This window comes from Mytilus trossulus, chromosome 7 (assembly GCF_036588685.1).
Source record: "Mytilus trossulus isolate FHL-02 chromosome 7, PNRI_Mtr1.1.1.hap1, whole genome shotgun sequence".
NCBI lineage: Eukaryota > Metazoa > Mollusca > Bivalvia > Mytilida > Mytilidae > Mytilus > Mytilus trossulus.
This window is the reverse complement of record NC_086379.1, coordinates 54,421,127-54,437,189: the sequence shown is the minus strand read 5'-3', so window position 1 is coordinate 54,437,189 and position 16,063 is coordinate 54,421,127. Positions and strand designations below refer to the sequence as shown.

Genomic DNA, 16,063 nt, shown 5'->3' with positions numbered 1-16,063 from the left:
GGCGATTTGTCATGGATTCGTTTTGTACAACAATCCATAAAGTTTGTAAAACTACATCTTAAAACCGAAAACTGGTTTGTTTTAAAGAAAAGTTGTAAATAAACTGCAGCAACCAGAATTACAACACATTTATAATAAAAATAATCTTAGTAGAGAAAATAATACACGATCTAACAATAAAAGCTTTATAATTTTATATTTTATATAGAAGAATATGGAAATAATATTGGTATTCAGCCACATCATTGTGACCTACTAAAAATGGCGCTATTGGCAACATGTGCCAAGTCTGGAACATTTGCATTTTCAAAATGTGGTGTATTTAAACTATGTTCCTCTAGCTATAGCATTGGGTAAGACATGCATAGCTTGAATCCTGCAAGTAGAATAGAATAGCTGAAACAACAAGTCAACAAAAAAGACAACATGCCTTTCCAGCAAAATATATAAAAGAGAGCCAAACTGTAACCCTCACCTTTATTTTTTTAAAAATATCTCTCTATATTTTTACATATCGGTTACAGTTGCCGAATAGAAGCTCTTGTGGTACAAATGATAATTTTTGATAATTTGAGAACATAAGAGCTTCATTTCGGCACCTAGATTGGTTATAGAATGTCTAAACAGGATATTATATTAAACTAACTGAGGTTTACAAGGGTCCATTCACCCTAGTAACATGTTCGGCCTGGGTCTGTTTGCTTTAAGTGCGTTTCCACATAGGGTCTCTCTGCCCTACTTAAAATATATTATTTTTCAGGGCATTGATTGTTTGCATTACACCACATTAGCGCTAAAATGGTACATTTGTATATTGCGGCGATCAAGGCATTGAAATTGAATAAATTTATTCAGATATTTATATGGTATATATTCTTGAAATTTATGATATCATATGGAAACATTTAAAAGTTGATGGCTTCTTTAGACTTTCAGTTTCATGTCGATCTGTCCCTCGTCGATCCATTCCTCCTTGATCCTGTCTAATGTCATCTGGACCAAATAAGTGCGGTCAATAGTGAAGGGAAGCTAGTTCCTATGCCACTTGACCAAGTTTTTGAATTCAAGAGAGAGAGGATTTCCTTAATTGTACATGGAGAGTTGTCTCATTGGCACTCACACCACATCTTCCTATATCTATTTGCAATATATTGATTTAAATGTATATATTATTTCTTTTCACAGGTTGAGTTTAAACAGAAACTATGTCACCAAGAAAGAAAAGATTGATATTCACAGTCTGCCACAGGCTCCTAAAAGACCTATGACATCTTATTTGGAATTCTATAAAAATCATTATAACGAAATAGTAGAAAATAATAATCTTCAAACAGGTATGCATTTACAGTAACATGAGTAAAATATATTTTTATGCCTCGTAATGCCACAATTTATAGCTTTATCATGTATAGCATTTTCATTTCTTTGGATAAAACAACTGGCCACACAATTGAGAACAATTCATCTAGCTCAGTAATAATCATTTTCCATAATGAGAAGTGAACCATCATTATCTTTATCAAAAACAATATTGATCCTATTGTGAATACATTTTCAAATCATTAGCTTTTCTCATCACTTGGCGTCCGGCGTCGTCCGTTGTCTGTCGTCGTCCGTCGTCTGTCTTCGTCCGTCGTCGTTAACTTTTACAAAATCTTTTCCTCTGAAACTACTGGGCCAAATTAAACCAAACTTGGCCACAATCATCATTGATGTATGTAGTTTAAAGTTTGTATTTTTTTACCCGGCCAACCAAACAAGATGGCCGCCATGGCTAAAAATAGAACATAGGGGTAAAATGCAGTTTTTGGCTTATAACTCAAAAAACAAAGCATTTAGTGCAAATCTGACATGGGGGTAAAATTGTTTATCAGGTCAAGATCTATCTGCTCTAAAATTTTCAGATGAATCAGACAACCCATTGTTGGGTTGCTGCCCCTAAATTGGTAATTTTAAGGAAATTTTACTGTTTTTGGTTATTATCTTGAATATTATTATAGATGGAGATAAACTGTAAACAGCAATAATGTTCAGCAAAGTAAGATTTACAAATAAGTCAACATGACCAAAATGGTCAGTTGATCCCTTTAGGAGTTATTGCCCTTTATGGTCAATTTTTAACCATTTTTCGTAATTCTCCATGATCTTTTACAAAAATCTTCTCCTCTGAAACTACCGGGCCAAATCAATCCAAACTTGGCCACAATCATCATTGGGGTAGTAATTTTAAAAAATGTGTCCGGTGACCCAGCATCAAACCAAGATGGCTGCCACGGCTAAAAATAGAACATGGAGGTTAAATGCAGTTTTTGGTTATTTCTCAAAAACCAAAGCATTTAGAGCAAATCTGACAAGTGGTAAAATTGTTTATCTGGTCAAGATCTATCTGCCCTGAAATTTTAAGATAAATGGGACAACCCGTTGTTGGGTTGCTGTCCCTGAATTGGTAATTTTTAGGAAATTATGCTGTTTTTGGATATTATCTTGAATATTATTATGGATAGAGATAAACCGTAAACAGCAAAAATGTTCAGCAACGTAAGATTTACAAATAAGTCAACAGGACCAAAATGGTCAATTGACCCTTTTAGGAGTTATTGCCCTTTATAGTCAATTTTTAACCATTTTTCGTAAATCTTAGTTAACTTTTACAAAAATCTTCTCCTCTGAAACTACTGGGCCAAATTTTACCAAACATAGCCAGAATTATTATTAGGCTATCTAGTTTAAAAATTGTGTTTTGTGACCGGGCAAACCAACCAAGATGGCCGCTACGGTTAAAAATAGAACATAGGGGTAAAATGCAGTTTTTGGCTTATAACTCAAAAACCAAAGCATTTACAGCAAATCTGTCATGGGGGTAAAATTGTTTATCTGGTCAAGATTTATCTGCCCTGAATTTTTCAGATGAATCGGACAATTCGTTGTTAGGTTGCTGCCCCTAAATTGGTAATTTTAAGGAAATTTTGCTGTTATGGGTTATTATTTTAAATATTATTATAGATAGAGATAAACTGTAAACAGCAATAATGTACAGCAATTTAAGACTCAAAAATAGGTCAAAATGACCAAAATGGTCAATTTTCATAAAATTTGTTAATTTTTACTAACATTTTCCACTGACACTACAAGGACAAGTTTATTATAGATAAAGATAATTGTAAGCGGCAAGAATGTTCAGTAAAGAAAGATATACAAACACATCACAATCACCTATTAAAACACAATTTTGTAATAAACTCAGCCTGCTTCCTTTTTTTAATTCACATATACCAAGGTGAGCGACACAGGCTCTTTAGAGCCTCTAGTTTTAGGATATCATATAGGACCATCATTTATTAGTATTTTTACATTTATAGAAAACAACAATAAAAAACATGTTTATGAATTTTGATAGTGACGCTCCAATTTCAGAGTTACTTCTTATTTTGTTTCCAGACATTATTATATCAGTAGAAAGAAAAATAAACCAGATCATTATATACTTGATGAACATATAGACCATTAGTATTGTCAGATATGTTTTATTTGTAATGATTGATATAGTATTCAAATTTATAATTAATGGTGTGCATTGACAGTTAAAAAATAGATTAACTAACATTTTGTTTCAAATGCAGAAAATAAACTCTATTGGACCAGTCAGACAAGATACAATTGATAGAACTAAAGTATTTTAATCCAACTTATTTCTGCAACTTTCACGGTTAGAAACATATGGTGTATATAAGTTGTGTAGAAGACTTTCAACTTATATATAAATATATCTGCATTATAAACAGATTATGGAAATAAATTACTGAGAAGCCAGCTAGAAAGGGTAATTGTGTAATTCAGTATTTGGAGAATAAAATTGAGAATAGAAATGGGGAATGTGTCAATGAGTGAACAACCTGACCAAAGGGTTAAAAACACAGCTGAAGGCCACCAGTGGGTTTTCCACACAGTGAGAAAATCCCGCCCCCAGAGGTGGACTCCAGCTGGCTCCTAAACAAAAAGTAATTGTATGATGAGTTATTATTTTAACCTTTTGCTATTTTCCAGACAAAAAGAAAGCCTCAAAAGCTGTACAGATATGTAGTGGTATGTGGGAATCTTTAGACGATGTTACAAGGAAGGTAAAGTACAAGTTATGCATATGTTTGACCCTATGAACAAACAGTACTGTAAATAAGAAATTATTGTGATGTTTTTATTATTTCGAAAAAATACAACAAGGTTATAATCACAATAATGTAAACTCGCATTTTGAATTATTTTTTTTATGAAATAAACAGGACCTTTTCTCAATATTGCAAAAATTGAAAATGCATTATAGTCTTAAATGACAAAAATGTTGTTAATTTTTGTTTATGCAAGCTTTTTTATTTCGTCTTTTAATGTTTGAAGGGGTATCAAGACCGTGCAAAAGAAAGATTAGAAGCTTATAGCAAGGAAATGAAAAAGTTCAAAGATAGTCTTACTGCTGAACAAAAGGAATTACTCAAGGAAGCAAAGAAACAAATAAGAGAAGAAAAAATCAAAAAGAAGGAGAAAAAAGAAGAAAAACAGGTTTGCATTCTTAAAATTTAGATAAGGGTATTTGCTTCAGACTCATCTCTCTATCTCCATTATAAAAAAGTTGCAGAAAAAATTTCCTGCATTGCTATCTTAGAGTTACTTTCATTATACTACTGCTTTCTGTATTGGGTATAGATAAAAAAGAAGATGTGGTATGATTGCCAATGAGACAACTGTCCACAAGAGAACAAGATGACAAAGACATAAACAACTATAGGTCATCGTATGGCCTTGAACAATGAGGAAAGAACTGTCTTCATATCTGATCTTTTGTGTGAAGCATTGTAACTTGGTAATTTGATGAATAGATAACTATTGAAATCAAGTGTATTGCACTGTGTACCTATAATAGTTTTTTATGGTTTCCTGTAGAAAAACATGTTTCACAGCCAGTGAGCCTAAATGCCCTATTCATGGACATTATGTTTTTTAGTCTGTGTGTCCATCTGTTTGTTCCTCTGTCCAGGATCTGGTTAAAGTTTTTCGTTTAAGGTAGTTTTTGATGAAATCGAATCAACTTGAAACTTAAAACACATGTTAACTGTGATATAATCTTTCTATTTTTAATGCCAAATTCTTTACCCCAATTTCACAGTCTACTGAATAAAGAAAATGACAGTTTGAAGGGGGCATCCGTTCTTGGTTTTTTTCTTTTTTGGGGAGGGGAAGATTGGTTGCAAGGAAAGACAAAGTTTTATCTTTACAAATGCAGAAGCAGGTGTGTGAATTTTAAAAGAGCTATAATATGTCAGTACAATTAGTTTATATTGTGTACTAGTGACATTAAACTTCACATAAGTACAATCTGGTATCTGCATTTGAAGAGAAAGAAAAAAAAATTCATACCAAAAAACAATGTTAGAAAAACCCACTACAATTTATAACAAAAGATAAAAAAAACCTTTAAAAACGAGAATGTGTCCATAGTACATGGATGCCCCACTCACACTATCATTTTCCATGTTCATTGGACTGTGAAATTGGGCTCAAAACTTTAATTTGGATTTAAATTAGAAAGATCATATCATATTGTTGTGAAACTGAAATGGTATTTGGTTAAACCTCGATATTTAATAATGATTTCTCATGAAATCTCATCCCTTAAGTATTATTTCTGTTTGCCCAATTTGTGTAAAGGTATGACAGACCTGGTAAAGCACATTTTAGTCTTGTTTAAATTATTAATCAACGTTTTCGGTAGAGTTTACTGTGTTGACACATTTTCCGCCAAACCGTAGTTCCATGTTTAGTGCAAGAGTTGTCGTTCTTTTCACAACAAAGAAGTTATTTCTGAAATACGGGATTTAATTCCGGGTGTGCTTATTGAAATATTGTTATTATGGAATAAAACTATTTATTGTATATAATTAATGGTCATGCATATTTGTCAGTGTAACGATCGCGTATACGAGATCCGCGAAATGTAAGTAATTACGGGAAATAGTCCGTGATAATGACATCTTGGTTACAAACGTAAACAACTTGGTAAGTTGAAATTTAACTGTCCCAGAGATCGGATGCTTTTCGTTCTCCTAACCTATTTATTTCACGTTTGGCATTGTGAATTGATTTAAGAAGTAAAGTTAAGCTATTTTAGCATTTATTTTCACATCTTCAGATATTAATTGTGTAAAGAGACGGTGAATTCCGTTACACATTTTATTTGACGGTGGCGTTTTTGCCGTGAAGCAATTTTAGCCCAACCCTGGCCTAAGTTTGGAATTATTCATTTTATATTATTGAAACGTGTATTTATTGCTATTGTTATTTTTGTCTTAACACTGACATTATGCAGGTTCTTTGACTTGGTTTAAATTGTGTGAATTATATATTGACTTTGAAGAATTGAAATTAATATTCCTGCATAATAAATTATTTTATTTAGAACTCTTTGTTAATTTGCAGCCTTGTCTACTATTCCGCTGGGTAGTTACATTTTTACAACAATATCATAGGGAACATGTGTACTTAGTTTCAAGTTTATGTGACTTCAATTTCATCAAAAACTACCTAGACCAAAAACTTTAACATGAGGCGGAACAGACAGAGGAACGGACAGACAAACACACAGACAGACCTATGCATAGACCAGAAAACATTATGCCCCTTTACTGTTGTAGCTGGGGCATAAAAACACTGTGATACATAAATTGTCATTCAAAAATTGTTTTTCAATCTAAGTCGTAAACAGGAAACAATACAAACACTTTTGAGACAACCACAGGGCACCCCAGTATATATGTGTAAAAAGTTCATCACATAATTTGAGTTTACTCATGGCATTAGTTGTAATCAAACTTTTGAGTAATGTTGAAATCATGATAAAGTACACATACAGGTTCATCAGAATGTTTCATAAATTGGGGGAAAAAAGTACTGAAAATAAAAATATTGATATTTGAGGAAATTTGTTATGCATATATTGCAATTAGAATCTTATATGGTGATATTGAGTGATTTGTTTTGCATTAAATAAATTATACAAAATTGATATTTTGCCAGTAAAACAGTTTTTGCCATGATCCATTTCCTAATTGATGGCAGCAACTGTTGATGTTTCACGCAGTTGTTTCCCTTCTGCTGTCCATATGAAATTCCATTATTGGTCATCTTGAGTTGTCCATTTTGATTTGTTTCACAATACATGGTAAATTGCATAATGTACATTTATACTTCATTTAGATTATTTGTGATTTCAGAAGAATACAGAACATGGATTACCTAAGAGGCCTTTATCATCCTACATCATTTTTGTGAACAGTAAAATGCCAAATCCATATTCTGATAAGTCTGCTAAAGTAAGTATTGACAATTTGACACCATCTAATTCTTTATACAATTTTACTTACAACTCTTACTGAATAGAGTGCTTCATAGTATGTATTCACAAAGAGCCATGTCTTATCTTGGATATTGATAGTTAATTGAAATGACCATGACTCTCATTCAATATATATATTTAATTTGTCTAACAATTAGCCCAACAATTTTATTTATTCTGTAAATTTGCTTTCGCAAATGTTTTGTTCTTCCCTCACTCAGATTTTAAACTTGTGCTACTTAGATATTGTGGCACCAAACACCTTGCACTATACCGGATGCGCAAGACTACTTGACCACCTAGGCTCTACAATAACAAATATATATATATACGGTTACATGGAAAAATATGTCTGAAATTTTACATTTGATCCTTTTCCATTGAAAAATTATTTATGCTTCTATTCTTTTATTTTATTTTTTTAGGAATTTATGCAAATGATTGGACATGAGTGGAAAGAAATGTCTGAACAAGATAAGCAGGTAAAATATGAAAGAAAAAGGAAATCAAAATTTCATTATCTGTGAACACTTTTTAGCTCACCTGGCCCGAAGGGCCAAGTGAGCTTTTCTCACCACTTGGCGTCCGTCGTCCGTCGTCGTCGTCGTCCGTCGTCGTCGTCGTTAACAATTTACATTTTGAACTTCTTCTAGAGAACCACTGAATGGAATGGAACCAAACATGGCATGAATGTTCCTTATGAGGTGCTGACCAAGTGTTGTTACTTTGTAGCCGATCCATCATCCAAGATGGCCGCCAGCGGGGGACTTAGTTTAACATAGGACACTATGGGAAATGCATACAAATGACTTCTTTTAGAGAACCATTGAATGGAATGAAACCAAACATGGCATGAATGTTCCTTATGAGGTGCTGACCAAGTGTTGTTACTTTGTTGCCGATCCATCATCCAAGATGGCCGCCAGCCGGGGACTTAGTTTAACATAGGACCCTATGGGAAATGCATACAAATGACTTCTTTTAGAGAACCACTGAATGGAATAAAACCAAACATAGCATGAATTATCCTAATGGGGTGCTGACCAAGTGTTGTTACTTTGTAGCCGATCCATCATCCAAGATGGCCGCCAGCGGGGGACTTAGTTTAACATAGGACCCTATGGGAAATGCATACAAATGACTTCTTTTAGAGAACCACTGAATGGAATAAAACCAAACATAGCATGAATGTTCCTTATGGGATGCTGACCAAGTGTTGTTACTTTTTAGCCGATCCATCATCCAAGATGGCCGCCAGCGGGGGACTTAGTTTAACATAGGACCCTATGGGAAATGCATACAAATGACTTCTTCTAGAGAACCACTAAATGGAATGAAACCAAACATAGCATGAATGTTCCTTATGGAGTGCTGACCAAGTGTTGTTACTTTGTAGCTGATCCATTATCCAAGAAGGCAGCCAGCGGGGGACTTAGTTTAACATAGGACCCTATTGGAAATGCATACAAATCACTTCTTCTAGTGAACCACTGAATGGAATGAAACCAAACATGGCATGAATGTTCCTTATGTGGTGCTGACCAAGTGTTGTTACTTTGTAGCTGATCCATCATCCAAGATGGCCGCCAGCGTGGGACTTAGTTTAACATAGGACCCTATGGGAAATGCATACAAATGACTTCTTTTAGAGAACCACTGAATGGAATGAAATCAAACATGGCATGAATGTTCCTAATGTGGTGCTGACCAAGTGTTGTTACTTTGTAGCCGATCCATTATCCAAGATTGCCGCCAGCGGGGGACTTAGTTTAACATAGGACCCTATAAGGAAATGCATACAAATGACTTCTTTTAGAGAACCACTGAATGGAATAAAACCAAACATTGCATGAATGTTCCTTATGAGGTGCTGACCAAGTGTTGTTACTTTGTAGCTGATCCATCATCCAAGATGGCCGCCAGCAGGGAACTTAGTTTAACATAGGACCCTATGGGAAATGCATACAAATGACTTCTTTTAGAGAACCACTGAATGGAATAAAACCAAACATGGCATGAATGTTCCTTATGAGGTGCTGACCAAGTGTTGCTACTTTGTAGCCGATCCGTCATCCAAGATGGCCGCCAGTGGGGGACTTTTGAATGAAATTAAACATGTTCCTTTTCTTATAAATGAGGTTGTGTTGTCACTTTTAGCCAAATTTTATATTTTTTTATATGATTTCAAAAACCCAAGTAGAATCAGGTGAGCGATACAGGCTCTTGAGAGCCTCTAGTTATGTTTTCTGGTCTGTGCCTCAGTTCGTTTGTTGTTCGTCTGTTTGTCCATTCGCCCCACTTCAGGTTAAAGTTTTTGGTCAAGGTAGATTTTGATGAAGCTGAAGTCCAATCAACTTGAAACTTAGTACACTTGTTGCTTATGATATGAACTTTCCAATTTTAAAGCCAAATTAAACTTCTGGCCCCAATTTCACGGTCCACTGAACATAGAAAATGAAAGTGGGAGTTTCAGGTTTAAGATTTTGGTCAAGGTAGTTTTTGATGAGGTTGAAGACCAAACAACTTGAAACTTAGTTCACATGTTCCCTATATGGTATGATCTTTGTTATTTTAGTGCCAAATTAGATTTTTTACCCAATTTCAAGTGAAGTACATGAATTTTTTATTTTCTCTTTTAAATGACATTTCAATTATAGTTATGTGAAATGACTTAAGATTTATGACTGAAAATGACTTAAGATTTATGACTGAAAAAATGGGTCTCTTTATACTGTTAAAATCAGATGAAATAACAAGAAAACATTGTGAAATATTTCTAAAGCAAACCTCTATCCAGAAATAACAAGTTTGTAGGTTTAAAAGTTGGCACATTGTAACAGTTTATATATATATGGAAGAATTAGATAAAAATGTAATTTTGATGCAATTGACTGCTGTATTTAAAAGTACCCATTAGTGTTCACAAAGTAATTAAATTACAACAATTGTTAACTGTAAATTCTAAAATTATTGTGTGCATTTATTATTGCGATTTTGTTATTTTAGACTTAAAAGCAATTGTAATGTTTGGGATACTGAGAAAATCATGTTTGATTTGTATAAAAAAAAATCAAAATGCAAGTTTTAAATTATTGCTATTTATACAGCCCTGTCGCATTTTTAAATAATAAAAACATAGCAATAATTTTTGAATTTACAGTATTCCGTGATTTTTTCAGTCTTTTGAAGTACTTGCTGGTGAAGCTAAGGAAGAATACGACCTGAAGATGACAGAATGGGTGGAAAATATGGTGGAACAAGGAGATGGAGCAGATGTTAAAGTATCATTATTGCAAAAGGTATAAAACAAAAATACTTTGTAAGGTGAAGTCAAGCCTCTGTGGCCGAGTGGTCTAAGTAGTAATTACTGTAATCACTCGCCAGTCAACACTGGGGTTGTGAGTTTGATAACTGCTTGTGCGGGTGAACTCCACTCTAATCTTAATTGACTAGGACTGTCAGTTTTCTTATTTATGGTCTGTAGTTTTCCCTTGGCACTCCAGCTTCCTCCACCAATAAAAACTGGGTGCCACGAAATAGCCCAAAAGCAGTGCTTAAAAGCGGTGCTAAATACAGAAAATCAAAATTTTAAGTTGTAGTCCATTAAAGAATCATAAAAGTTTGAGAAGACAATGATTTCGAAAATCAGTGCTTATCAACTTTTCTTGCAGGACTTATTTCCCTTTAAAAAGTAAATTTATATTGACAATGGCATGGTAAGCATTCTCTTGTCTACATTTTATGTGCAAAATCTATGACATTTATATCAAAAGGGTATATGTTAGGTTGATAGTCTCTGCAAATGAACTATTCTTGGAATATTAAAATAGAAATTTTCTGGAATATTGCTTTGTGAGCCAGCATTTCTAGAAGAATATTTTAATAAAAATGTGAAAAAACAAAAACAAAACAGATATATATAGAAGTTTATGTCAATTACAACACTGTTCCGTTTTAAAACATAGAACCGATCAGCCGAACTTAACTTGACTGGCACAGCCTTTAAAATTATAGCAAAACATTTCACATTATGTTTACTGTAAAAACATACCTTGAATATATATTATTTATTCATTGAACTAGTGTTTTAAGACCTCTGATCATAAAATTAACATGTGATTTATACCTACAATGTCCTTTATATTTAAGTTTGACATTATGTTTATTTGATAACTTTATTCTGAGACACATGACAAGTATCTATGCATAACAACCAATTTGTAGCTGACAAGGGATATATAAGCAGATTTCTTAAAAGATTGCCTCTTTTTGACATATATGAATTTCATTACTAAGGTTTATTATGAAAGCCGAAGAAATCAACAGTTTTCTTAAATTTCAAATACTTCTTTTATTGCAGGAATTAGAAAAACTAGAAGTTCCAAAGAAAAATATGGGTGCTTATCAAATATATCGGCACCAACACAGGGAGGTAAATATTTTATTTAATTAAATAACTAGTTTTAAAAACACTATTTATCCACTCAGTTTAATTTCTAATTTAAAACGCAAGGCTTGCTGAGCTTTATAAATATTTAGAATTAAACTGCTGAGAATAAATAAATATTGAAATTTGTTCATGACATCACACAAAAATAAATTCAGAAGAAATCAAGAAAATTTGATAGAATTTTGACTAATGAGGAACTATGATCAAACGAACCAGAATTTTGACTAATGAGGAACTATGATCAAACGAACCACAGATCAAAAAAGGATAAATCGTGTAAGAATTAGAGAAACTGTGATCAAACAAATCACAGTTCAGGAAAGGATAAATTGTGTAAGAATTAGAGGAACTATGCTCAAACGAACCACAGATCAGGAAAGGATAAATCGTGTAAGAATTAGAGGAACTGTGCTCAAACGAACCACAGGTCAGGAAAAGATAAATCGTGTAAGAATTAGAGGAACTGTGCTCAAACGAACCACAGGTCAGGAAAGTATAAATCGTGTAAGAATTAGAGAAGCAATATTCCTCCTCTTCCAACATTTAAACTTGAAATTAGAGAAACATATGCAATGTAATCCAGTGGGGTATCAGATTATTTATATGTTTTATTTTTTCTATTTTTTAGGGACCACTTTGGAGTACATTATCAGATGAAGAGAAGGAGGTAATTTTAATACTAATATATTTCTCTTTTCTTACCTGTTAAAATTGTGATTTACAAAACAATATGATACCCATACAATCATGTATACATTTTTTGTATTGATGGCATAATACTAGACAATTAGAAAAGTTATAATGGCTTGTATGTGTATATCAACTTCTACTTGGTTTACAGTGTTTGAGAAAATATATGCCGCCATTGATCCTCAAATAATTCCTTTAGCTTTTCATACTGCTGCCGACAGTTTCCGTGGAATAATTATGAACAGTTCAACCAATGCTTTTCTAATAAATATGCTAATACTGAAGACAAAATGAAGGCAGGGTTCAATATTGACAATTTTCACTTTTACCATTCAGAATTTATGGTTCTTGATTTATTGGAAATTGGTTCTCTATATAAAAAAGAAGATGTGGTATGATTGCCAATGAGACAACTATCCACAAAAGACCAAAATGTCACAAATATTAACAACTATAGGTCACCGTACGGCCTTCAACAATTAGCAAAGCCCATACCGCATAGTCAGCTATAAATTCCCGATAAGACAATGTAAAACAATTCAAACAAGAAAACTAACTGCTTTATTTATGTAAAAAAATAAACGAAAAACAAATATGAAACACATAAACAAACGACAACCACTGAATTACAGACTCCTGGCCTTGAAGGCATAAAACTTTGCTCAGTGCTTGGAGCACAAAAATCATGCTCGAAACATGAAATCCAGCAATATGATTGGTTGATTTTCGAGTCTGAGTACAAAAATAATGCTCGAAAGTTTTATGACCATAAGGCCTGACTTGGGACAGGCACATACATAAATAATATCTCTATGTTGTTTCCTTACCATTTTGATGTTTTATTACCTCCAGGTTCTAAAGTCATGTAGTCTTCAGACAAAATAAAATGATTTATAAAACTTAAAAGAAACTTATCTTTTTAATTATTTTTCTTGTAGAAATGGCATAAAAAGGCAGTAAAAGAACAACATCGTTATGAAAAAGAAATGGAAGAATGGTACCAGAAAATTGAAGATAAAGGAAAAACAGACTTTGTGGAGGAGGTGTTTGAGCTGATTAAAGCAAATAAAAAGAAACCAACAAAAAAATAATCAGCAAAAATGTGAAAAGCTAAAATAAGGCCAAAGAATCCAAAGACTGAATTAAAAGAGAGTTGATGCAAACTATCATTGTATTTGTTGACTGTTAAGAAACATGTACTGTATCAAATGAAGGTAGAATTGATTGCTTCCACAATTTGTTGTTGATATCAATTGGCTACTGTTTATATTGTTAATGTAGAAACAAACAACTTGTGGTCATTAAAGATGGTCTTTTATTGCCCTGATTGAAGCCACAATCAGCATTATTAATAAGGGAAATAAAAGTAACCTTCTGTGATTTCATGTATGCAATTTCAAGTGAAAATCATCATTCATTTAAGTCTGGAATATGATGCCAATAAGGACAAGTACAAACATGAAAAGGTTAGGTTGTATCATAGCTTCATATAACAAAGTGAGTTATGACTGATTCAATGGCAGTTATATTGAACAGTTGTGTGTATTATGAAGGTACTTTTGTATATCATGTGAATCTTTTTTTTATCAGAATTTGTTATCTTATGTTCCTATATACGTGAAAATATTCTGCTCCTCAAAATGAATGCTATATATTAAATCCTTAGAATGTTGACATAAGAGATGATGAAATGGAGTATTTTTAGCTCTTAAAAGAAAAACAAATTGAACATATTAAAATTAAAATTGTCAAGTTTGTTACAAAAATGCATTCATATATGTGCACATTCATATAAATGGTATCTATGGTTATTAATTATATTTTCTGGTTTGCAAATAATTAAGAACTTTATCTTTGAATTCACATTATAATGTTATAATACAAAGGTTCTTATAATTCTTTTCCAACTAGAAATGGATGCATCGTTGTTTTTGAAAGGGTGGGCATTAACTAATACTTATTAATCGAGCAATTAACTAATCTTATCATACCTATTCCCATATAGGAAATATCTTTGATTGTATCGTACTCCTTTTAGCCAGGAAAGATTTGCTGTTATTTGTGTTTTATTATATCTCACAAAGTGTTTGTTATATTGTATGTTTTGACCTGTATTTTAACTGTATGGAGGAATTAACTATCAGAAGTGGTCAGTTAGAGTTATGGATATTATGTTTATGTTTCCAGTGGTGTTTGTCTGTTGTTTCATTTTAACTGGAGTAGTACCACACTCTTGACGGGATTAAACTATGTGAATGGTCTTATAATGGTTTACAGTAATTGTCTGGCAGTTCAGGATTACAACTACATTAACTAATAAAAAAAATTGTGGAAAATGAATGTATATTAAAATTTAAGGGTGAAGTGAATTAACACTCTGGATGAGTATTCAGGCTGGATGAGGTATACTGACTTTGTCTAAAAACATCAAAGATAGGAAAAAACAAGAGATGCCAAAATCCTTGTGACCCCAAGGAAATTATTTGTCGGATATTCTAAAGATTTGACTTTGTAGATACAAGTACATGTACTAAGAAATATTAAAATTGTGAAATATTAAATTGTAAAAAAGAATTTATTGATATTTAAATGCTATTTGCTTGCTGTCCAAAAATTTTTTATTATCATAAAAAGGAAAATTCATATTATATTACTATTGAGTAAATCGCATTTAACTATATGCTACTAGTCCTATGTTTGTACTTTGACCAAATATGTGTTCATAATAGATCTAGATGTTAAACCGGTCTGTCAGACAATTAGTTGTTACTGTACAGAGCATGTTAAATTTTAGATGTGGAAAATATTTATGTTCACTTTTTATAAAACCACCTGTTTATAATTGTTTTTTATTTGCCAACACATATTAACCTCAATCATTGTGTGTTTTGGGTTGTCATTACTATTTTTCCATCAATTACTTTGACACACAAAGTGAATGCATGGAAACTTTCAACTACTCAGGCCCTTTTGAATATTTCTTATATTTTGATTTTTTACTTGTGTATGTAGAAATGAGAGAATGATTATTGACTTCTATTAGCAAGAGATTCATGTCCTAAACATACTTGCATATGCAATCATTTAAGATTCTTATTACTGATGATAAGTTTCCAGAAAAGAAATATGAAAATGCAGTTTATAGAAATATTTAACTTTGTGAATCCCTAGCAGTATTAAAGTTAAATGTTCTGATTCTTATAAACCACAATTTGATGATACTACTTGTTGTGAAGTGTAATTAAATAAGTATTCTGAAGGAGGGGGAAGAAGAATTGTATTATAAATGTAATTGGGTGAAAGAATTTTGGTGATAAATTTAATTTGAATTTGAACATTTTCACAGGCTTAATATATTACTGACTGAACTGTGCAGGTTTAACACAGATTCCAGTTAAAAGATATTCTGTATGAACAACTCCATTTAGTAAAAAAAGTCTAGCTGTTATTGATATTGTTGATATGTTCCATTTTGTACAATTGTTTTACAAATAAAGCACTTACAGATTTATTGTTAGTATTTTCATTTTTAGCTCACCTGG

General features: G+C 32.5%; 1 protein-coding gene across 1 annotated transcript; it reads left to right on the top strand.

Moving 5' to 3' along the window:
• Positions 1 to 246: 246 nt before the first annotated feature.
• Positions 247 to 13,616, top strand: LOC134725313 (transcription factor A, mitochondrial-like). Its single transcript, XM_063589027.1, has 10 exons — positions 247 to 353; positions 1,186 to 1,334; positions 4,045 to 4,118; positions 4,390 to 4,551; positions 7,260 to 7,358; positions 7,807 to 7,863; positions 10,561 to 10,680; positions 11,742 to 11,813; positions 12,460 to 12,498; positions 13,460 to 13,616. The coding sequence occupies exons 1-10, from the start codon at positions 262 to 264 to the stop codon at positions 13,610 to 13,612; spliced, it is 1,017 nt and encodes a 338-aa protein (XP_063445097.1). The 5' UTR covers positions 247 to 261; the 3' UTR covers positions 13,613 to 13,616.
• The last annotated feature ends 2,447 nt before the right edge of the window (positions 13,617 to 16,063 follow it).